We start from the raw sequence: 24,710 nt of genomic DNA, 5'->3' as shown, positions 1-24,710 counted from the left end.
TAAACCAATGTGAAACTTGTGTAAGTAAAGGGAAAATTGGCCCTGCAGATTTAACTGCCAGTCACTACTTGGGGTCTGAAAGTCAAGCTGGGTTCTTTCTGCCTCTTGCACCAGCACTGGTGGTAAGAGATTCTGCAATCAGAACCTAATTGATTTTTCTTGATGTGTGAGGCAGAATAGAATCCACCTTACTCTCCCACAGGTGTATTTGCTCAACAGTGCTAACAGGAGTAAATACTTGTATATTAGCAAGAAAAGCAGGTATGACTCGGGCATGCAAAGTTGAGATATAAAAATGACCTGTCACTCAAACTAGGGACTTCTCTGCCTATAAACTCATTGCAAAGCTCCCACGTGGTGACTTCATTCACTCCACCCACCTCCTGCACCATGGTTAAGGGCTAAGATGAGAGAGCAGCACTATTTATAGAATAGTTCTTGGTATTCAAGACTGCTTGGGAAAATGTCCTTAGAGCTTTTAGGATTGCATTCCAAAATCTGTGCAGACAGACTTGCTAATGTGAGACTTCTTTGCAAGTCATCTCAGTTTGAAGAATAGCAAAGAAAACTCAGGGAGAGACCTCAGTGTAAAAATCAAGACAAGGAAGTTCTGAATCTCTTCATATCCTTTCGCATGATACAGCATATGAAACTCTGTGTGATCCAGGGCTAATTTTTTGATCTGTCTGATCTTTTCTGACAAAATCAAAATTGAAAAATACTCAAGCCACAGCTACTCTATGTAGATCTGATTAATGCTGTCATAAATATAAAGGGAAGGGTAAACACCTTTAAAATCCCTCCTGGCCAGAGGAAAAACCCTTTCACCTGTAAAGAGTTAAGAAGCTAGGATAACCTTGCTGGCACCTGACCAAAATGACCAATGAGGAGACAAGATACTTTCAAAAGCTGGGGGGAGGGAGAAACAAAGCCTCTCTGTCTGTCTGTCTGTCTCTGATGCTTTTGCTGGAGACAGAACAGGAATGGAGTCTTAGAATTTAGTAAGTAATCTAGCTAGATATGCGTTAGATTCTAATTTCTTTAAATGGCTGAGAAAATGGATATTCCTGTTTTTGTGTCTTTTTGTAACTTAAGGTTTTGGCTAGAGGCATTCTCTATGTTTTGAATCTAATTATCCTGTAAGGTATTTACCATCCTGATTTTACAGAGGTGATTCTTTTTACTTTTTCTTCTATTAAAATTCTTCTTTTAAGAAACTGAATGCTTTTTCATTGTTCTTAAGATCCAAGGGTTTGGGTCTGTGTCACCTATGCAAATTAGTAAGGATTTTTATCAAGCCTTCCCCAGGAAAGGAGGTGTAAAGGTAAGGGAGGATTTTGCGGGGAAAGAAGTTTCCCAACGGGCTCTTTCCTAATAAATAATAATAATACCGGTTAGACGTTTGGTGGTGGCAGCGAAAGTCCCAGGGCAAAGGGTAAAATAGTTTGTACCTTGGGGAAGTTTTAACCTAAGCTCGTAAAAGTAAAGCTTAGGAGGTTTTCATTCAGGTCCCCACATCTGTACCCTAGCATTCAGAGTGGGGAAGGAACCTTGACATGGTGGCAGAGCGGTGGGATTAACTTGAAATCATTTTGAGATCAATTTGAGATTTTTTTGAACCAGAAACACAGATTTTAAAAGGGATTTTTTTTCCTTTGGGCTCCTGGAAAGCAGGTTTCCAACTGAAAGCAGTTAGAGTTTTTTTTCTCTGCTGTGGGGCCAGAGCAGAGACAAAAGGGAATTGTTTTTTCTGAGCTGGAGTTTTCTCTACCTAAAGGCAGGGTACTTCACCTCCTGCAGGGAAATTCACCAGTCTTCGCAGACCTAAAGATTTTTTTTTTTTTTTTAATCTAAGAGCAGCTAAAGGGGTTTTCTGCCCATTTGCCTGGAGACAAAGGTGTTAGGGGTTTTGTTTGTTTGGGGGTTTTTTAGGATTTTTCTGTAGGCTGACAATCACTATCAGAGAGTATAAGTATCATATTACAGCACAGCAAAATTTTACAAGTCAAGTTTTTTTGTTTTGTTTTCTTTCTAACTCTTGGGTGTAAAGTTAGTTAAAAACAGAGAGGTTAGAATGACAGACTCCATGGTTCAACAAAAGCTGGAATTAGCCAGATTTGAGGCTGAGGAAAAACAAAAGGAACATGAAAAACAAATAAAACTCATACAGAAAGACATGGAGGCAAGGAAAAAAGAAAGGGAGGCTGCCCACAGGAGGCAAATGGAGGCAAGGGCCAAAAAAAATGGAGGAGAAAGAAAAAGAGGAAGTATGCACTGGAGATGGAGAAGGCAAAGGCTCAGCAGAATATACCAACAAACCCTAGCAATCCTTCTCCAGGTACCACTTCCCATATCAGAAAGTTCCCCACCTACAAGGCAGGCGATGTTACTGAGGCCTTCTTAAAAAAAACTTTGAAAGGGCCTGCCTTGGGTACAGCATCTCTACAGACCAATACATGGTAGAGCTGAGGCCGCAGCTCAGTGGACTCTTAGCTGAGGTGGCAGCTAAAATGCCTAAGGAACAAATGAACCAGTATAAACTGTTTAAAACCAAGGCGAAAGTCAGAATGGGACTAACCCCCGAGCATTCCTGTCGAAGATTCAGAGCCCTAAGGTGGAAACCAGACATGTCACTTACCCGACATGCCTACCACATTGTGAAACATTGGGATGCCTAAATATCAGGAGCAAGTGTTAAATTTTCAGAAGATTTGCCCTTCCTAATGCAAATGGAACAGTTCTTAGAGAGTGTTCCTGAGAAAATAGAAAAATACATCCTAGATGGGAAGCCCAAAACTGTAATCGAGGTGGGGGAGATTGGAGCCAAATGGGTGGAGGTGGCAAAGAAGATTTAAAAAAAAAAAAAAAAAAAAGTGGTCGCAATGGGAGCGGATACCAGAAGGTATCCACACCCTAGACCACACCCTACTACCGGGGGCCGCCAAGGCCCCACCTACCCCCCAAGGAATCCTCCAGCCACCTTATCGTCCCGCCACACCGTTCTCCAGCAACCCACCTTACCCCAGTGACCCGTCAGCTGGACGATGTTTTAAATGTAACGAGCCAGGGCATGTAAAGGCCAGCTGTCCCAAGAACCCCAACAGATTACAGTTCATTGCACCGGAATCACCCTAGAGGTCCTCAGGCCCAGATACCTCCCAGATACCCTCAGAGCAGAGGGAAACTGAGTATGGGTGGGGGAAAAAGGTCACCGCATGGAGGGACACCAGAGCACAAGTGTCAGCTATCCATGCTTCCTTAGTGGACCCCAATTTAATCAACCTAGAGATCCAAGTGACAATTCAACCCTTCAAGTCCAACTCTTTCAATTTGCCTACAGCCAAGTTACCTGTCCAGTACAAGGGCTGGTCAGGAACGTTGGCTTTTGCAGTCTATGATGATTATCCCATCCCCATGCTGTTTGGGGAAGACTTGGCCAATCATATGAAGCGAGCCAAGAGGGTGGGAATAGTCACCCGCAGCCAGGCTAAACAAGCAGTCATGCCCAGCTCTGTTCCGGAAACTTCTACCAGGACCCGGTCAGAGGTGATGGACTCAGACCCCAGGCCAATGTCTGCAACAGCAGCGTTGTATCTAGTCCCAGAGACCCAGACAGAGCCAGTTCCAGAACCGGAACTGACGGAACAACCAGTACCAGACCCATTGCCAGCACTGAATCCAGTACTTGCAACCCCAATACCAGAGGGCCCCACCGAACCTGAACCGGAAGCAGCTGATAACCCTAAACAAGAGGCTCAGCCGGAGCCTGAACCCCAACATAGTGCACCAGCGGAGAGCGGTTCACAGTCAATGGATACAGCCCCATCCCCTACATCACTTCCAGAGGGACCAAGCATAGGTCCACAATCCAATGAAGAACTGATGTCTCCAGCATCAAGGGAACAGTTCCAGACCAAACAGTAAGTAAATGAAAGCCTCCAGAGAGCTTGGACGGCGGCACAGAGCAACCCACCATCTCTCAGCTCTTCTAATCGATCCAAGTTTGTTGTAGAAAGAGGACTTTTATACAAAGAAACTCTTTCTGGTGGACACCAGGAAGACTGGCATCCTCAGAGAGAGTTGGTAGTTTCAACTAAGTACAAGGTCAAGCTCTTGAGCTTAGCCCATGATCATTCTAGTGGCCATGCTGGAGTGAACAGAACCAAAAACCAGTTGGGGAAGTCATTCCAATGGGAGGGAATGGGCAAGGATGTTTCTACCTATGTCCGGTCTTGTAAGGTATGCCGAAGAGTGGGAAAACCCCAAGACCAGGTCAAAGCCCCTCTCCAGCCACTTCCCATCATTGAAGTTCTATTTAAGCGAGTAGCTGTGGATGTTCTGGGTCCTTTTCCAAAAAAGACACCAGAGGAAAGCTGTACATACTGACTTCCATGGATTTTGCCACCCGATGGCCGGAAGCAGTAGCTCTAAGCAACACCAGGGCTAAAAGTGTGTGCCAGGCACTAGCAGACATTTTTGCCCGGGTAGGTTGGCCCTCAGACATCCTCACAGATGCAGGAACTAATTTCCTGGCAGGAACTATGGAAAGACTTTGGGAAGCTCATGGAGTAAATCACTTGGTTGCCACTCCTTACCACCATCAAACAAATGGCATGGTGAAGAAGTTTAATGGAACTTTGGGGACCATAATACATAAATTCATAAATGAGCACTCCAATGATTGGAACCTAATGTTGCAGCAGTTGCTCTTTGCCTACAGAGCTGTACCACATCCCAGTTTAGGATTTTCACCATTTGAACTTGTATATGGCCGCAAGGTTAAGGGGCCATTACAGTTGGTGAAGCAGCAATGGGAGGGATTTACACCTTCTCCAGGAACTAACATTCTGGACTTTGTAACCAACCTACAAAACATCCTCCATACCTCTCTAGCCCTTGCTAAAGAAAACCTACAGGATGCTCAAAAAAAGCAAAAAGCCTGGTATGATAAACATGCCAGAGAGCGTTCCTTCCAAGTAGGAGACCAGGTCATGGTCTTAAAGGCGCTCCAGGGCCATAAAATGGAAGCGTCATGGGACGGGCCATTCACGGTCCAGGAGCGCCTGGGAGCTGTTAATTATCCAATAGCCTTCCCCACCTCCAACCGAAAGCCTAAGGTGTACCATATTAATTCTCTAAAGCCCTTTTATTCCAGAGAATTAAAGGTTTGTCAGTTTACAGCCCAGGGAGGAGATGACGCTGAGTGGCCTGAAGGTGTCTACTACGAAGGGAAAAGTGCTGGTGGCGTGGAAGAGGTGAATCTCTCCATGACCCTTGGGCATATACAGTGACAGCAGATCAAGAAGCTGTGTACTAGCTACGCGCCGATTTCTCAGCCACCCCAGGACTGACTGAACAGATATACCACTCCATTGACACAGGTAATGCACACCCAATTAAAGTCCAACCTTACCAGGTGTCTCCTCAAGCTAAAACTGCTATAGAACGGGAAATCCAGGATATGTTACAGATGGGTGTAATCTGCCCCTCTGGCAGTGCATGGGCATCTCCAGTGGTCTAGTTCCCAAACCAGATGGAAAGATACGTTTTTGCGTGGACTACCATAAGCTAAATGCTGTAACTCGCCCAGACAACTATCCAATGTCACGCACAAATGAACTCTTAAAGAAACTGGGATGGGCCCAGTTCATCTCTACCTTGACTTAACCAAGGGGTACTGGCAGGTACCGCTAGATAAATCTGCCAAGGAAAGGTCAGCCTTCACCACACGTCGGGCTGTATAAATTTAATGTACTTCCTTTTGGACTGCAGAATGCACCCACCACCTTCCAAACACTTGTAGATGGTCTCCTAGCAGTATTGGGAGAATATGCAGTTGCCAACCTTAACCATGTGGCCATATTTTTGGATTCCTGCACAGAACACCTGGAACATCTACAAAAAGTCTTTGAGCGCATAAGGAAGGCAGGACTAACTCCCTAAGGCTAAAAAGTGTCAAATAGGCCTAAACAGAGTAACTTACCTTAGACACCAGATGGGTCAAGGAACTATCAACCCCCTACAGGCCAAAGTGGATGATATCCAAAAGTGGCCTGTCCCAAAGTCAAAGAAACAGGTTCAATCCTTCTTAGGCTTGTCCTATTATTACAGGCGACTTGTACCGCAATATAGCCAAATCGCCGACCCACTGACAGACCTAACCAAAAAGAAACAGCCAAATGTCATTCAGTGGACCGAAGAGTGTCAGAAGGCCTTTAACCAGCTTAAAGCAACACTCATGTCTGACCCTGTACTAAGGGCCCCAGACTTTGACAAACCATTTCTAGTAACCACCGATGCGTCTGAGTGTGGTGTAGGAGCAGTTTTAATGCAGGAAGGACCGGATCAAGAATTCCACCCTGTAGTGTTTCTCAGCAAGAAGCTGTCTGAGATGGAAAGCAACTGGTCAGTCAGTGAAAAAGAATGTTATGCCATTATCTACACTCTGGAAAAGCTACACCCATATGTTTGGGGATGACGTTTCCACCTGCAAACCGACCATGCAGCACTACAGTGGCTTCATACCGCCACGGGAAATAACAAAAAACTTATTCGGTGGAGTTTAGCTCTCCAAGATTTTGATTTCGACATCCAACACATCTCAGGAGCTTCTAACAAAGTGGCTGATGCACTCTCCCGTGAAAGTTTCCCAGAATCAACTGGTTAAAATCGTCCTTGAGATGTGGAAAATATCGTTAGTCTTTCTATACTTGGTAGTATATTTAGAGGTGCATGTGTCTTATTAACTGTTTTTTCCTAGAGCTCCAAAAAGAAATCTCAGCCAGCGTTTCACCCTATCTGTGATTTGGGGTGCGTGTCATAAATATAAAGGGAAGGGTAAATGCCTTTTAAAATCCCTCCTGGCCAGAGGAAAAACCCTTTCACCTGTAAAGGGTTAAGAAGCTAGGATAACCTCGCTGGCACCTGACCAAAATGACCAATGAGGAAACGAGATGCTTTCAAAAGCTGGGGGGAGGGAGAAACAAAGCCTCTCTGTCTGTGTGATGCTTTTGCCGGGGACAGAACAGAAATGGAGTCTTAGAATTTAGTAAATAGCTAGATATGCGTTAGATTCTGATTTCTTTAAATGGCTGAGAAAATAAGCTGTGCTGAATGGAATGGATATTCCTGTTTTTGTAACTTAAGGTTTTGCCTAGAGGCATTCTCTGTGTTTTGAATCTAATTACCATCCTGATTTTACAGAGGTGATTCTTTTTACTTCTATTAAAATTCTTCTTTTAAAAAATTGAATGCTTTTTCATTGTTCTTAAAATCCAAGGGCTTGAGTCTGTAGTCACTTATGCAAATTAGTAAGGATTTTTATCAAGCCTTCCCCAGAAAAGGGGGTGTAAAAGTAAGGAAAGATTTTAGGGGGAAAAACGTTTCCAAATGGGCTCTTTCCTAATAATAATAATACCGGTTAGACATTTAGTAGTAGCAGCAAAAGTCCAAGGGCAAAGGGTAAAATAGTTTGTACCTTGGGGAAATTTTAACCTAAGCTAGTAAAAGTAAGTTTAGGAAGTTTTCATGCAAGTCCCCTCATCTGTACCCTAGTGTTCAGATGACAAATGCCTAAAAGGTTACAAAAATAAATTCAAGCTAAGTGGATAGCAGTTGAAGGAGTAATCAGACATAACCCCAATCCTGCAATCGTTTAAGGATGTGCTTAACTTTACGCACAGGGGTGGTCTCATTGAACTCAACAGAATTATTCCTATGTATGAAGTTAGAGAAATATGTGAGTTTTTGGAGATTGAGGCCTGTAGCAGAGTTGCCGACTTCCCCAGTTCCAAGGGGGTGCTCGACTCTTGCTCCACCCCAGATCCTGCCCCCACTCCACCCCTGCCTCTTCCTGCCCCATTCTGCCCCCTCCCTCACCTTTTCCTGACACTATTTCACCCCCCCGCTCCAAGCACCTCCTGCATGCTGCTGAACAGCTGATTGCAGAGGGTGGGAGGCGCTGGGAGGGAGGAGGAGGAGCTGATCAGTGGGGCCCGGCAGGAGGGCTTGGGGGGATGAAGGAGCTGATCCATGGGATTGCTAGTGGGTGCTGAGCACCCACAATTTTTTTCCTGGAGGTGCTCCAGCCCCGGAGCACCCACAGAGTCAGTGCCTACAGCCTATAGGATAAAAGAAAAGGAGTACTTGTGGCACCTTAGAGACTAACAAATTTATTTGAGCATAAACTTTCGTGAGCTACAGCTTACTTCATCAGATGCATTCATGATGAAGTGAGCTGTAGCTCATGAAAGCTTATGCTCAGATAAATTTGTTAGTCTCTAAGGTGCCACAAGTACTCCTTTTCTTTTTGCAAATACAGACTAACACGGCTGCTACTCTGAAACCTGCCTATAGGATGTTTTCCCAAGAAATAACATCCAGATAACTTTGTGTTCTCAGTGTAAGTCAGGCAACATCCTTTGACTTCCCTGGGAAGACCATAAAATGGAAAAATATAGATGGTAAATTCATTTACTTTGGCAGAGATAAGCTGAACTGTGATTAAAAACGAGACGCACATTTTGTCTGAAATCAGATTTTTATCAATGAACACAAATACTATGGCTTTTCTTCTGACTTAAACATGCAGCAAGCGGGTTGAACGACAGCTAAATCCAATCACAGAAGCTTCTGTCCTGTTGTTCCCCAAAGCAGTTTCTTCCAATTTCAAAGTTCATCATGTTGGTGTGATAGAACATCCTCATCAAAAAGCCATTTTGAGTTCAGAGAGATCATCCTTAGAATATCCTGCAGAAATACAAAAAGTGTGTACACATCAGTAAACCATTATTAAAGTAACAGAAACATCAAACCCCCAGAAACAAAAACAAATTACAAAGACCCTGATTTTTAAAGCAGATTCAACCTGACACCTGACTTGCACCCGCAAGGAATTGTGCTTACGATATTGCAATTCTGAATACTGAGCCATCGAAACACCATGTGCCAACAGACCAGGCAGTGTGATGCCTGAGTGCTGGGAACTGGTACAACAATTAATTTTCTCTCCACAAAATCAGAGGCAGCTTTTCAAAGTCAGACCCTAAGGCCTGGAATCAGATAATGGGCTAAGTGGGGCTCTCATCTCTCAGAAGTTAATATAATATAAATTTCCTGTAATGTTGTTGACACAATTTAACGTTCATGTTCCCCTTGAGCTAGAATATTTTAAGTTTTGTTCACTCTGTTGTGGTCTGCTGACTACAGGAAAAATTCCCATTGACTTTAACCTTTCCAACAAAGGTTGCCTAAATATAGTTGCTCTTTCTGATCAGATTTCAACCATTCAGTTGTTCAGATATGGTGATAGGCACTTTAAAAACCAAAGCCTGAAATAGAGAAGTACCCCTTTGAGTTAAAATATTGAAATTTGAGACATTCCTTCATTGGGAATCATTGACCACATTTAAACAAAATTGGCTTTTATTGTAGATCACCAAAAGTTCATCATTTTAACTGACAAACGTTTTTACATGTTTGTTTCATGAAGCAGTTGTATTTAGGCATGAGACCAATGATTTGGAGAATTTTAAGGTCATCTGATATCTCTAGATCTACTTATTAGAATTTAGTCAATAAATGTGTTGTAGGTGGTAGACAAATGTGCTGCAAAGGCAGATGTTGATGGCCAATTCCATCCACAGGATATTCTGTAATCTCAATATATACAGCAGAAAACAGCCCACTGTGGGCTAGGAGTGGCAAACAAGCAATGCGCAGTACCCTGCACACCAGTAGCAGAAAGGAAATATGGCCATTAGCACTCTGGCACTACTTTTATGAAAAGTGGCAGGAGATCATCCTTGTTTGTGTAGAGCAGACAGGACTTCCAGTGTTTTACATCTCTTTGCAGTAGAACATACTATAATCATGATTTCTACAGGGCTGACGTCTCTAGGCTAATGTAGTGCCCATCTTTAAAAAAGGGAAGAAGGAGGATCCTGGGAACTACAGGCCAGTCAGCCTCACCTCAGTCCCTGGAAAAATCATGGAGCAGGTCCTCAAAGAATCAATCCTGAAGCACTTAGAGGAGAGGAAAGTGATCAGGAACAGTCAGCATGGATTCACCAAGGGAAGGTCATGCCTGACTAATCTAATCGCCTTTTATGATGAGATTACTGGTTCTGTGGATGAAGGGAAAGCAGCGGATGTATTGTTTCTTGACTTTAGCAAAGCTTTTGACACGGTCTCCCACAGCATTCTTGTCAGCAAGTTAAGGAAGTATGGGCTGGATGAATGTTTTCAACAATGAATGATAGTGATCAATGGCTCCATGTCTAGTTGGCAGCCGGTGTCAAGTGGAGTGCCCCAGGGGTCGGTCCTGGGGCCCGTTTTGTTCAATATCTTCATAAATGATCTGGAGGATGGTGTGGATTGCACTCTCAGCAAATTTGCGGATGATACTAAACTGGGAGGAGTGGTAGATACGCTGGAGGGGAGGGATAGGATACAGAAGGACCTAGACAAATTGGAAGATTGGGCCAAAAGAAATCTAATGAGGTTCAATAAGGATAAGTGCAGGGTCCTGCACTTAGGATGGAAGAATCCAATGCACCGCTACAGACTAGGGACCGAATGGCTCGGCAGCAGTTCTGCGGAAAAGGACCTAGGGGTGACAGTGGACCAGAAGCTGGATATGAGTCAGCAGTGTGCCCTTGTTGCCAAGAAGGCCAATGGCATTTTGGGATGTATAAGTAGGGGCATAGCGAGCAGATCGAGGGACGTGATCGTTCCCCTCTATTCGACACTGGTGAGGCCTCATCTGGAGTACTGTGTCCAGTTTTGGGCCCCACACTACAGGAAGGATGTGGATAAATTGGAAAGAGTACAACGAAGGGCAACGAAAATGATTAGGGGTCTAGAGCACATGACTTATGAGGAGAGGCTGAGGGAGCTGGGATTGTTTAGTCTGCAGAAGAGAAGAATGAGGGGGGATTTGATAGCTGCTTTCAACTACCTGAAAGGGGGTTTCAAAGAGGATGGCTCTAGACTGTTCTCAATGGTAGCAGATGACAGAACGAGGAGTAATGGTCTCAAGTTGCAATGGGGGAGGTTTAGATTGGATATTAGGAAAAACTTTTTCACTAAGAGGGTGGTGAAACACTGGAATGCGTTACCTAGGGAGGTGGTAGAATCTCCTTCCTTAGAGGTTTTTAAGGTCAGGCTTGACAAAGCCCTGGCTGGGATGATTTAACTGGGACTTGGTCCTGCTTTGAGCAGGGGGTTGGACTAGATGACCTTCTGGGGTCCCTTCCAACCCTGATATTCTATGATTCTATGATTCTTCTTTCAGTAATAATGTGGCTTTGCTAATGTAACCCTTCTGCCAGGCTGAGTTGATAGCAGCAATGGCCAGGTTCAGTACATAGGGGTTCCCTCTCAACAAAGCAAATGCAAAACCGGCTCGAGCTCCCACCCAGTGACCTGGGAAAATCTTACACACACCCCTGGGCGCCTCAAAGAGGCAATACTTCCCCTCTCACAAGCACAGAGTCTCGGTTTAGTAGAAAATCTTTAATAACATGAGGTAAATGACATCAGCATTAAATTGGGAAAACACCACAACTAGGGTTCATCAACCAAACTATGAACAAAGACCCACCCCAGCAAATTGGGCCATGTCCTTTCCCTTTGGTTCTTGAGTCCAACAACCCAAAGGTCTCTTGAGTCCAGCCCCAGAGTTCAAAAGTTCATCTGCAGAGTGTTACTCCCCAGTCTGGGTGAAAATGGAGTGGGGGACGGAAGAGATATGGGGCACCTTACATGATCCGAAGCTGACTGCCCCGCCGCTCCATGGGGCTTCACTCTGACCGATCTGTCCCGCGAGCTGCTCTGCTCCGCCCCGCCAGCCGTCCCATGAACTGCTCCGCTCCGCTAGCCAGTCCGTGAGCTGCTCCAGCCATCCCGTGAACTGCTCCGCTTGGCCAGCTGGTCCGCTCCGCCAGCCGCCCAGCAATATATCTTCAGGCTCCCCACTACTTAACACAGTGCTCAGTGATTTCAGCTCTTAGTAATTTTAGCTCTTTAGTGATTTCAGCTTGTAGTAGTGGGAGCCTCAGTGCTCATGCACCGTAAGCCCAAAGCAAATTCAGCTCAGCACCTGTAACTAGACTCCTAATGACCCAGAATTAGCTCTGATATTCCACAGTGGAGAGAGAAGGAGGTGTAATTGATGTTTCAGGCCCTCACAAAAGGCCCACACCACCAGGTACAACTTAAATAATTTTTTCACTTCAAGGTCTAAGAGACATAGACAAGGTTTTCATCTCAAGGCTAAAAGACCCAAAACATCAAGACACTTGATCACAGCCTTAGATAGGCCAGGAGTCTACCTACACTTGATACCTGTCCCAAGCCTCTCTCAATTCACTGAAAGAAAAGGAGTACTTGTGGCACCTTAGAAACTAACAAATTTATTTGAGCATAAGCTTTCATAAGCTACAGCTCACTTCACTGAGTTTTGGAACCCATGTCCCTTGCCTAGCGAGTGCTAGTTAGTTGATGGCGAGTCCCTCCATCATAACAAAAGGCCAAGAACAGTTCCACTGTCCTTGATTCACATAATCAGGATAACAATTTATTCTTCCTGCCCAAATAACAGAGACACAGGGGATCCCACAGCAGCCAAAGTGACCATTGGGCAGCTATGGCTTATGCTAGGCGGGATGGGTGTGCCTATGCAAATGAGATCAGCCCCTGAAATTCTTTTCCACCATTTGCCACAACTCACCACCAGATGTCAGGGTGGAGTTCATCCTGACTCTGCTTACACTAACCAAACCTTCCTAAATTTCTGATAAGCCCTAGGAAATTCTTTGTAGCTCTGGCTGCATCTACTGTTCCACATGTACTTGTTTGTTTTTGGTTTTTTTTGAGCTCCTTCTTGCCAATGGCATCTTGCTACAGAGCACTTAAGGATTCAGAATCTTAAAAGCTTTGCATAGAGGTAATTTACCCCAAACTTCAGACTGGTTTGAACGCTGGTTAAGCTCTAGGCTGTAGTGATTGGTACCATTTTGATTAGACTGGCATTTCAGCAGATTTACTAAACCTCTGTGAAAATGGTTGTGTCATTTGAGCTGTGTTTACATACCTTTTCCCCAATTTAATTTCAGATTAGCTGAACCACATGTTAGAATGATTTTGAAATTATTGGTTAATTCTCCCAGTGTAAACATGGGCTGCAGTGTGTCCTTTTTGGTCGTGTTCCAATTAAACTCTTCTCTGTTTTAGTGTGGATTGAGATCACTTGTTATCTTGCAAATAATCTGAAATGCCATTGACCAGCGAACATGATTTTAGGGACCCAATCCTGCAGTGATTTCTGTGTAGGCAGATGCGTGTCGGACACAGAACTCCCTACAGGATCAGGGCCAATGTTATTTTAAAAGCCCTCTCTCCTCCCACACCCCGATATGATGGTGTAAATTATAGTATTTTGCACTTCTACTCTATGTTGCCTTTCAAGATCTCAAACAGCTTTAACAACCCCTTTGATGTAGGTAAGTGGGTATATACCCTTCCTTACAGTTCCAGACTGGAGACAGAGAGCAGTGAGGTGACCTGTGCAAGGCTATGCAGAGTGAGAACCTTGAGATGCTTGGCTGAAAGTTCATACACAAGTCCAAGCTGTTGATTCTTTCTTATGGTTTCTCTCCTCACCCTCCTCCCTCGCACTCTTCATTTGAAACAGGGTAACTTCATTTGCAGCTGGGGGAGATGTCATTGTTTTTCAGCTGTTGTCATTGTCCTCAATGCAGGGGGCATTTGTTTTCTCCCTGTAATGCCAGCATTAGAATTCCAAGCCAGCATGGCTTACTTCTTCCACTGCTGATTGAAATGCTCAGTCACATGAAAGCTTACAGGCCTGCTGCTTCCAGGGAAATCAGCTGGAATGCCAGCTGACTTAGTGCCTTGAATTTAAATCTTTAGATGCAAGAAGAGAAATAAAAATGGGGGGTGTGGTGGAAGAGGGAGCCAAAGGGATTAAAAGTTACCTGATTTCCCACCATTGGGTTTCCCCTGAAAGCATTTAGGTGCTGCCTTGTTGCTAAGTAAAGGATGGTTTTTATGTCTTTTTAAAAAAAATATGTATTTTCTCCTCCCCTTTCTCCCCTTCCTGTTGTGCTAAAAGCTGCAGATCTGGGACACGGCAGGGCAGGAGAGATTCCGGTCCATTACGCAGAGTTATTATCGCAGCGCTAATGCATTAATATTGACCTATGACATAACCTGTGAAGAATCGTTCCGATGCCTTCCCGAATGGCTGCGAGAAATAGAACAGTATGCCAGCAATAAGGTCATAACTGTGCTAGTGGGTAAGTGAGGACTGTGCTTTTATAAGAGCTCATTTCGCCAGGAGAAAATAATCAGCCATGTCCATCTTGAGTTTTATCATAGAATCGTAGAATCTCAGGGTTGGAAGGGACCTCAAGAGGTCATCTAGTCCAACCCCCTGCTCAAAGCAGGGCCAATCCCCAACTAAATCATCCCAGCCAGAGCTTTGTCAAGTCTGACCTTAAAAACTCCTAAGGAAGGAGATTCCACCACCTCCCTAGGTAACACATTCCAGTGTTTCACCACCCTCCTAGTGAAAAAGTTTTTCCTACTATCCAACCTAAACCTCCCCTACTGCAACTTGAGACCATTACTCCTTGTTCTGTCATCTGCTACCACTGAGAACAGTCTAGATCCATCCTCTTTGGAACCCCCTTTCAGGTAGTTGAAAGCAGCTATCATATCGCCCCTCATTCTTCTCTTCGCAGACTAAACAATCCCAGTTCCCTCAGCCTCTCCTCATAAGTCATGTGTTCCAATCCACTAATCATTTTTGTTGCCCTCCGCTGGACGTTTTCCAATTTTTCCACATCCTTCTTGTAGTGTGGGGCCCAAAACTGGACACAGTACTCCAGATGAGGTCTCACCAATGTTGACTAGAGGGGAATGATCATGTCTCTCGATCTGCTGGCAATGCTCCTACTTATACATCCCAAAATGCCATTTGCCTTCTTGGCAACAAGGGCACACTGCTGACTCATCCAACTTCTCATCCACTGTAACCCGTAGGTCCTTTTCTGCAGAACTGCTGCCGAGCCACTCGGTCCCTAGTCTGTAGCAGTGCATGGGATTCTTCCATACTAAGAGCAGAACTCTGCACTTGTCCTTGTTGAACCTCATCAGATTTCTTTTGGCCCAATCCTCTAATTTGTCTAGGGCCCTCTGTATCCTATCCCTACCCTCCAGTGTATCTACCTCTCCTCCCAGTTTAGTGTCATCTGCAAACTTGCTGAGGGTGCAGTCCACGCCATCCTCCAGATCATTTATGAAGATGTTGAACAAAACCGGCCCCAGGACCGACCCTTGGGGCATTCCACTTGATACCGGCTGCCAACTAGACATGGAGCCATTGATCACTACCTGTGAGCCCGACAATCTAGCCAACTTTCTATCCATCTTATAGTCCATTCATCCAGCCCATACTTTTTTAACTTGCTGGCAAGAATACTGTGGGAGACCGTGTCAAAAACTTTGCTAAAGTCAAGGAACAACACGTCCATTGCTTTCCCCTCATCCACAGAGCCAGTTATCTCGTCATAGAAGGCAATTAGATTAGTCAGGCATGACTTGCCCTTGGTGAATCCATGCTGACTGTTCCTGATCACTTTCCTCTCCTCTAAGTGCTTCAGAATTGATTCCTTGAGGACCTGCTCCATGATTTTTCCAGGGACTGAGGTGAGGCTGACTGGCCTGTAGTTCCCAGGATCCTCCTCCTTCCCTTTTTTAAAGATGGGCACTGCATTAGCCTTTTTCCAGTCGTCCGGGACTTCCCCCGATCGCCATGAGTTTTCAAAGATAATGGCCAATGGCTCTGCAATCACATCTGCCAACTCCTTTAGCACTCTCGGGTGCAGTGCATCCGGCCCCATGGACTTGTGCTTGTCCAGCTTTTCTAAATAGTCCCAAACCACTTCTTTCTCCACAGAGGGCTGGTCACCTCCTCCCCATGCTGCACTGCCCAGTGCAGTAGTCTGGGAGCTGACCTTGTTCGTGAAGACAGAGGCAAAAAAAGCACTGAGTACATTAGCTTTTTCCACATCCTCTGTCACTAGTAAGGGGCCCACACTTTCCTTGACTTTCTTCTTGTTGCTACCATACCTGAAGAAACCCTTCTTGTTACTCTTAACATCTCTTGCTAGCTGCAACTCCAGGTGTGATTTGGCCTTCCTGATTTCACTCCTGCATGCCCGAGCAATATTTTTATACTCTTCCCTCGTCATTTGTCCAATCTTCCACTTCTTGTAAGCTTCTTTTTTGTGTTTAAGATCAGCAAGGATTTCACTGTTAAGCCAAGTTGGTCGCCTGCCACATTTCCTATTCTTTCTACACATGGGATGGTTTGTCCCTGTAACCTCAATAAGGATTCTTTAAAATACAACCAGCTCTCCTGGACTCCTTTCCCACTCATGTTATTCTCCCAGGGGATCCTGCCCATCAGTTCCCTGAGGGAGTCAAAATCTGCTTTTCTGAAGTCCAGGGTCCGTATTCTGCTGCGCTTCTTTCTTCCTTGTGTCAGGATCCTGAACTCTATCATCTCATGGTCACTGCCTCCCAGGTTCCCATCCACTTTTGCTTCCCCTACTAATTCTTCCCAGTTTGTGAGCAGCAGTTCAAGAAGAGCTCTGCCCCTAGTTGGTTCCCCAGCACTTGCACCAGGAAATTGTCCTCTTCACTTTCCAAAAACTTCCTGGATTGTCTGTGCACTGCTGTATTGCTCTCCCAGCAGATATCAGGGTGATTGAAGTCTCCCATGAGAACCAGGGCCTGCGCTCTAGTAACTTCCATGAGTTGCCTGAAGAAAGCCTCATCCACCTCATCGCCCTGGTCCAGTGGTCTATAGCAGACTCCCACCACGACATCATCCTTTCACTAGCGTCATTGCCAGATAGAGGCCTTAGCAATGGAAAATACTGCATTTATTTTATCTCATAGTGCCAGGATCTCCTTCAAATATGCTGGACTGGACACCCCTTGATGCCAGTAGGTTCTAAACCTATATCTCTGTAGCATCTTACCATAAAGCCATTCACCTGAGTGAAATTGTCAAGACAACGACTGTATCTGAATGACTCCTCCAATACATAAAGCCAATGCACTAAAATACAACTCAGAATAGCAACTGCGACTTCTCAAAGTGTTGACATCTTAAGCCATATAAAGTTGTTCAGCATGGAGGGCTGTATTTAGGTAGAAAGCCCAAAGAAACCAGGAACCATTTAATGATTGTTTCACTTTCCCTTCCACTGAATGAATTATGTATTTGGTTATTTAGCCCCATGGCTTTGGCTGTGCAGTCACAGTTCAGAAAGAGTAACTGGAGCTTTACACCTCTAGGTTCCCAGTTCATATCTAGATCAAGTTGGCAGTGTCTGAAAGTTATTATGCTTTGATGGCCTCAGTCCTGTTGCAGTGGCATGTGTCGGCATCATAGAAACTACCATTCCAATTGGCATTCTCAGCAGAGAGGTCAAGGACTCAGTGGAGATATGGAACCTGGAGTGTCTTCCTCCTCTCCCTCATTAGTGAGGCACAGTGCAGGGCAGTGGAGAAGAGCACGTGCTGCTGTCTGTACCATCCCTGTCGTGTGACTAACAGAAGGTTTGTCTCCAGGGCCATGAGGCTACACCTTTCACTGGTACTAAATCAGAATTTCACATGGATTTTTAGAGAATTAAAAAATATTTAAATGAAGACAATGCCACGCTGAGTAACGTTCTTTGCTTGAGATGAAGCAAATCCAGACATCAGTTTGCTACCAGAAGAGTGCACCAAGGGATACACAGTGATGAGGCCCATTAGCATTCTGCAATGCTGCACTTTGTTTTCCAAATCCGGTAGTCAAAACATCACTTTTTAGGGACTTGGTCCAGGGACTAGGTTTCAGCATAGTCAAAGAATGATGGACACATAATTTGAGGAAAGGATTAGTCAGGTGGTTATTCAACAGAAAGATCTCTCTCTCTCTCTCTCTCTTTTAAATAGCTTAACATTTAAAGAGTAGATAGTACAATTCTACAGAATAATCTGGTGTATTTAGTCTTTATTTGGATTTTAAAATAATTAAAAAGACCCTTATCCCAGACTCTAGGTGCCCTAATGCACACTAACAATGCAATCTAAAATGCATGGAGGTTCTGTGACAAGAAACCATTCACATTGTAGATTAAAGGTACAGTATATTTTATAAATAGTTTATAAAAGATTAATAAACAATAATGTGCTAATAAATTGCTAGAATCCAGTAGGTTGCTTATAATCATCTGTAGCACCTTCTACTGATGTGCTTCTTACCAAGTTACAGATGGTTATATGCTTCTATACTCGAATAATCACTTATTAACTCTCTATAAATGTAACTTCATATAGAGTATGTCCATGAACCATTACATTGTAAAGGAGAGGTTGTTGGATGGAAATGACAGCAGTGGAAAGGGATCCTTTCCTCAACTTCCACTTCTTCCCAAACCAACTGCAGTTAATATCAGATTAATCATTAGTCGGTTTATTCCCTACACAAATGTTGATCTGTTCTGCCATAAGCTGAAAATGAAATTCCCTGTGGGGGAGGGTTCCTCACCTCACCTAGTTCTATCAGCTTTCTAACACCCACTCATTCCACATGTTCAGTAACCATATAATGAACAAAAATATGTAATTAAAACTGGAGAGCAGGTCTCTTTTTAAAGCTCATAATTAGGTGAAAAAAATATTGCATTTGGCGCCCCCACATACAATAATTGACATTTTAAGTGCTCCTTGGAGCAAGAACCAGTGATTGTTCAGTAGACATTAAAAGGGAAATCCTTTAATGCCAATTGATATTAAACAGGTGCATTAGCACAAAATGAATGCTAAATGGCTTGCATGTTCCTGGGGAAAATTCCATTAAGCGAGCTAATATTAAAAAGGCTTGGTTATCTATCAGAGAATCCACTTTTTGGGGGGACAGGAGAGTGAGCATTTAGTTTTGTAGCTTTATCAGATGAATAGTTTGTTTAAAATAAAGAACCTAACTCGAGACGCATGGTGACAAATGGTTCCTTTCTTCCAGATCAATTTCTGTTGGTTTTGTCTTAAAAGTCAAATTAATTCCCTTTCTTAAAATATTTTATTGATGCAGGTAATAAGATTGATTTAGCCGAGAAAAGAGAAGTCTCCAAACAAAGAGCTGAAGAATTTTCAGAGGCCCAAAACATGTACTATCTGGAAACTTCTGCTAAAGAATCGGATAACGTGGAAAAACTCTTTCTGGACTTAGCTTGCCGGCTGATCAGTGAGGCAAGACAGAATACGCTTGTGAACAATGTGGCATCCCCGTTACCAGGAGAGGGGAAAAGTATCAGCTATTTGACTTGCTGCAATTTCAATTAAGGGCTGGCCCAAGATCCACCCCAAATGGGCCAAGAGGTTTTTTGCAGAGATGTATCTCAGTGAAGGCAATTCCTGCCACTTTGACCCATCTGACTCACACCTAAGTCAGGTTCCCGATCTTAAAGCATGGCAGGCTGACCGCTCCACCTGCGGGTCAACATAGCAGAATATATTATGGTTTAATCTTTTTTGCAGTCTCTGGAGTTGGTTAGCAAAAATAGTTTGCACAAGGCGCTCATCCAAATCCAGAGCATGGGCTGTGACGTCACTTTCCGCTGGAGATTAGAACAGCCTCCCTGGATGATACAGAAGAATGCAGAATCTCTTTTGCAGCACGCCTTTAGTCCTTTTGAAAAAAGATGAACTTTAAGTCTTGGACTATACAGTACTGGCATTGTTCCAGGCTGCCAGCCAAATGAATGCTTAGGATGTGTATATGCCCATGGTATCCTGATGCAGGACTCAATTGTATGTTTTGAATTAGTGTTATATCTCTCATCTGCAGGCACTTTCATGAACTTGGAATTAAAAACATATATATCAACGTTTCCAAACAAACAACAATTTGGAAAAAGATATGGATACTGGCTTAGTCACTCCGTTTGGTGCTAGCACTCCAGCTGAATATTTCATAGACCAAACCTAATTTTATTACATTACTGTCCTCTGAATGTGTAACTTAGAGTAAGTAGTGAAAGTATGCTAATAAGCACTGTCCATAAAATATCATTACCTCTTTTTCTCAGCCTGAACATAGTGGGTAAGGACTGTGCTTCTTTGATGTCAATTGTGGGGTGCAAAGACTTTTTTTCTTGAGTCATAAAAGCTCTGTAAACAGTAATTTCCTAAGGTAATGAACTAGTTTTGAGAATACTGACTGATGGAGTTCTAAACAGATCAGATCTGACCAAAATATTGTGTTTGCACTGATCATGTATAAGGGTTCAAAGGCAGAGCACAGTTTTAGATGGCAGTCCAGTGTGTTTGAGTAATGAAAGCTTGTAGTTACAGGTCTTGCTTGAAAAGCAAGCATACAATTTTGTGGTTTTTTTAAGCTTAAGTGAAAATGGCAGCAAGTGTTGTTATGAATCATTTTGTGTCTTACTCATCCAATGATCATCTTATGAACCTGTACCTTGGAGAAGCAATTCAAGGTACCAGTTTGGCTGGTGACTGTATTGACTGTATTATAATAGCTTTTGGATCCATGACCATAGATTCATTTAATTTTCTTGTTACTTTGTACTCTTGGTTTCAGACACCAATGTATGTATAATTATTTGCTTAGGCAATTTCTTTATATAAAACCTCTAATGTGGAAGCACTATGGTATTTGTGTTATTACACCTCGAGTGCCATGTTCTAATAATGCATTGGACTTTACACATTAATGTTAAAGCAAAATTGGAAAAAGAGGTTGGACGCATACGTAGTAAATCATTTTTAAATGTTTGGTATCCGTTTTATTGACCTGAATGAGGCTAAAACTTTTGGTAACTTTGTGGCTGTGATACATTGTAACTTAGCATTAATCAGCTCGATATCATGTATTATTTGCTGAAGATGTTGACTGGCTTTTTGTATTAACATGAAAAAAGCTGCCAATAAGTAAATCTTGAAAATAAAAATGGCCTTTTAAAATGCTTTGTCACATTTTCCTAAACAGATTTTTGGGGTCTATTATACTGTGCCTTTGATTTTCAATGGGAAGTGTGTGTGTTGTGGATCAAGAGTGTAATATAGCCATTTTGTAATGCATATTTCCTGCTGTAGAATGTCAGTTTTTTCCCTTATGGTGTAATCAACGGGAAAATTTGTTTGATTCTGCGGTTTCTCTTGTGCTAGGTAATACAGTGAAGCCAGCACTAAGGAGCATCTCCAGTAGGGAGTTTTCCTTTCTTAACTGACTCCCTTTAAAAATACCCCTTAAATTTCCTATACAGTTTTGTTTGACCTCTTAAAGACCATCCAGCTCCTACATAGCTGATTTTGCAGGTCACTTAGGTGTTGTGGTAAATGCCTTGTGAGATAATGCTGCCATCTCACTAAAATAATATAGTATTTTTAAAAAATATTCTTACTCTTCGGGTCCTGGATTTTTCTACTTAGTATATCAGTTGCTAAGGTAGAGGTACTTGGTAAAGTTACCAGCAGGAGTGGACTAATGAAGGGCTACGTGTGTCACATTACGCTTGTTTTTCATGTCCTGTAGTCCAAGAATTAAACGCTAAAGTATTTTCCTCAAGCCTCTCTTTTACATTGCAAGTCATAAGCAGTGCAGTACTAGACCACTTCGTATTGGATGATGTTAAGGGTAGGGGAAATTTTTATTTTCATACACTGAACACATTCTGACCAGGTAAACCCCGAAGTCACTACTCGGAAGAGAAGTATTTACTGTGTCTGTAAAGGGCTTTTTTTTTTTTAAAGATTATAAATTCTAACAAAAGTTTTCACCATCACATTGAGCAACATCAGAGCCAGTTGAGTAAGGAGCTGGGAACAAATTAGTTAGGTCTTTCTGTGGATGCCCTTAACAGTATGCTCATATTTAAGTGGCCAGAATCAAGGATAATTGAAAGTAAATTAGGAAGTGTTATTTACTCCTCCTCATAACACAAGAACTAGCGGTCACCAAATGAAATTAATAGGCAGCAGATTTAAAAGAAGCAGAAGGAAATATTTTTTCACACAATGCACAGTCAACCTGTGGAACTCCTTGCCAGAGGGTGTTTTGAAGGCCAAAACTATAACAGGGTTCAAAAAACATCTAGATAAGTTCATGGAGGATAGGTCCATCCATGGCTATTAGCCAGGATAGGCAGGGATGGTGTCCCTAGCCTCTGTTTGCCTGAAGCTGGGAATGGGCAACGGGATGGATCATTTGATGATTACCTGTTCTGTTCATTCCCTCCGGGGCACCTGGCATTGACCACTGTCAGAAGACAGGATACTGGGCTAGATGGACATTTGGTCTGACCCAGAATGGCAGCTCTTATAATAAGTTTCTACTATTTAGGAAACATATGTTTTAAAAGTGAGTTAAGAATTTCTGTTCTCTAAGCCATCTGCATGTTCTGGAGGCTTCAGGCTCTAGAGAATAGCCAGCTTATGATACAGTTTTGGGTTATAGATCCAACAGGTTTTGAAATCCTTAGAGGGGAAGATGTTCATCTTCCTGGCTACAAAATAGTGTTGCATAATAGGAAATGCGGCAATTAATGGAAACAGGTTGCCAAAAATGAGGTAATATTCAAAGAATGTTGTTTCTTCTTGGCCCATCAGTTCTGGAAACGATTGCATGTCTTTGGCACTGGAGCTCTCCAGAGAAAGAGATGTGCCATTCTTGGGGGAAAAGGAGGATTCTCTTTTCCTCCTCTATGCCACTCACAGTGTAACTGTCCAAAGTAGGAGCTGCTTAGAAAACCAGTTACTTTTTTTTTCCAGTATTGAGAAATGCTGCCCAGCTGTAAGTCGTTTTAGAGACATTAGGCCTCTATTCAATTTTTACAACCACTTGTTCTTATCCTCCAATGTCTGAGCCACATTTGTCAATTTATGGACTAAAGGCCAAACCTCAGTGCTTTCTCAACTGTGACCCTTGCATTGATGTTGGTCCTGGATACACTGGTGCTGGAAGGCCATTTAATTGGCTCTCCTTGAATCATCCAGCCGGGTGCTTGTAAGTACAGCCTAAACAATTGTGTGAGCTACACCAAATAAGACTGGTATTAAAGCCTAAAATAATCACATCACTAAAAAATAATACTAGAGAGACTCTCTTAAAACAAGACAGAATTAAATGGAAAAAAAGAACCACAGCAGGTAATGATGAGACTTCTTTTGAATCCTGGTGCAAATGGCTGCTGCCCTTTACTGAGAGAAGGGGAGCTGATAGATACGGGAAGGTACATAATAGAAATCTTCTAGCTCTGTCCACAAAACCACACATCAAGTACCTAATGACTTAGCTTGGAAGGTTCTTCACTGAGCTATAAATCACTTCCAATGTGGCACAGGATCATGGATCCCTACAGAATACTTTACACAGTGTTTAATTCATAGAGAGCTGCTGGGTCTCAAGCAGACCATGCTGCATGGAGGACGCCATTTTGCAGTGTGTGCTGCTCTGCCCCGGCAGCATAGCCACATGTGCTCAATGCATGGAGGACACGGTGACATTGCACCCCATAAGGCTTTATGGAAATATGCTTATGAATCTATATATAACATAACTGGAATATGTTTTATGCTACATATGCCATGTAACATCTCTGTTTAAGGTTATGATCTACTGAATCTATTCCTCCTATTTGTATGCATGTATCATTTTTGTATTCAAAGTTATGAATATTGGCTGTGTACTTGTTTTGATTTTGAGTAGACTTAGTAAGGCATTTGGGCAGCCTTTAGAAAGGAATTTGCAAGTTAATTGCCCAATCAAGAAACACTTAATGGACAATGGATCTTGGAAGGCTCCAAGCCACATAAGAAGTATACTTGAGGACGTTCAAGATAGCATGTGAACCATGGCTGCTACCTATAAGTTCTGAGTCATGTATGGACATGTGACTTGCCCATGGGACTCCAAAACTCCATCTTATATCTGGGATTCTACACAGGGGGAGGGAAGGGTGTCTACCCACAAGAAACAGTTTATTTAAACCTCTGGGGACCCCTCCATTTGATCTTCAGTTGTCAAGAGAGAGCCTCTCCACCCCCAAAGGATACCTGAAAGAAACTGGAACAAAGGACAGTAACCACAGAGGGTGTGAGTGATTGCTGGACCCAGACTAGAAGGAGACTAGTCTGTAAAAGGAAGCTTACTGGAACTCCTCTGAGGGTGAGGTTTTATCTGTATTCAGTTTTCTTACTATATTAGGCATAGACTTGTGTGTTCTATTTTATTTTGTTTGGTAATTCACTTTGTTCTATCTGGTTACTACTTGGAACCACTTAAATCCTACTTTCTGTATTTAATAAAATCACTTTTTACTTATTATTTAACCCGGAGTATGTATTAATACCCCGGGGGGGGGGGGACAGCTGTGCATCTCTCTCTCTGTGTTACAGAAGGCAAACAATTTATGAGTTTACCCTTTTTAAGCTTTATTCAGGGTAAAACAGACTTATTTGGGGTTTGGGTCCCCTTGGGAGTTGGGCATCTGAGTCTTAGAGACAGGAACATTTCTTAAGCTGTTTTCAGGTAAGCCTGCAGTTTGTGGGTCATGGTTCAGACCTGGGTCTGTGTTTGTTTGTAGCTAGGAAGCATATCTGGCACA

The 24,710-nt window shown here is 43.1% G+C and overlaps 1 protein-coding gene across 6 annotated transcripts in view; it reads left to right on the top strand.

Moving 5' to 3' along the window:
* The window catches only part of RAB30 (RAB30, member RAS oncogene family), an 85,057-nt gene extending 63,195 nt beyond the window's left edge, over positions 1-21,862 (top strand). For all 6 annotated transcript variants that reach the window (XM_043504100.1, XM_038387423.2, XM_038387425.2 and 3 more), the window contains 2 exons: positions 14,135-14,318; positions 19,178-21,862. In XM_043504100.1, coding sequence (XP_043360035.1) covers positions 14,135-14,318; positions 19,178-19,428 — 435 coding nt within the window. In that variant the 3' untranslated portion in view covers positions 19,429-21,862. The remainder of the gene's footprint in view (positions 1-14,134; positions 14,319-19,177) is intronic.
* Positions 21,863-24,710: the final 2,848 nt, after the last annotated feature.

Source organism: Dermochelys coriacea, chromosome 1 (assembly GCF_009764565.3).
Source record: "Dermochelys coriacea isolate rDerCor1 chromosome 1, rDerCor1.pri.v4, whole genome shotgun sequence".
Classification (NCBI taxonomy): domain Eukaryota; kingdom Metazoa; phylum Chordata; order Testudines; family Dermochelyidae; genus Dermochelys; species Dermochelys coriacea.
The sequence above is the reverse complement of the archived record's forward strand: the minus strand, read 5'-3'. Positions and strand labels throughout refer to the sequence as shown.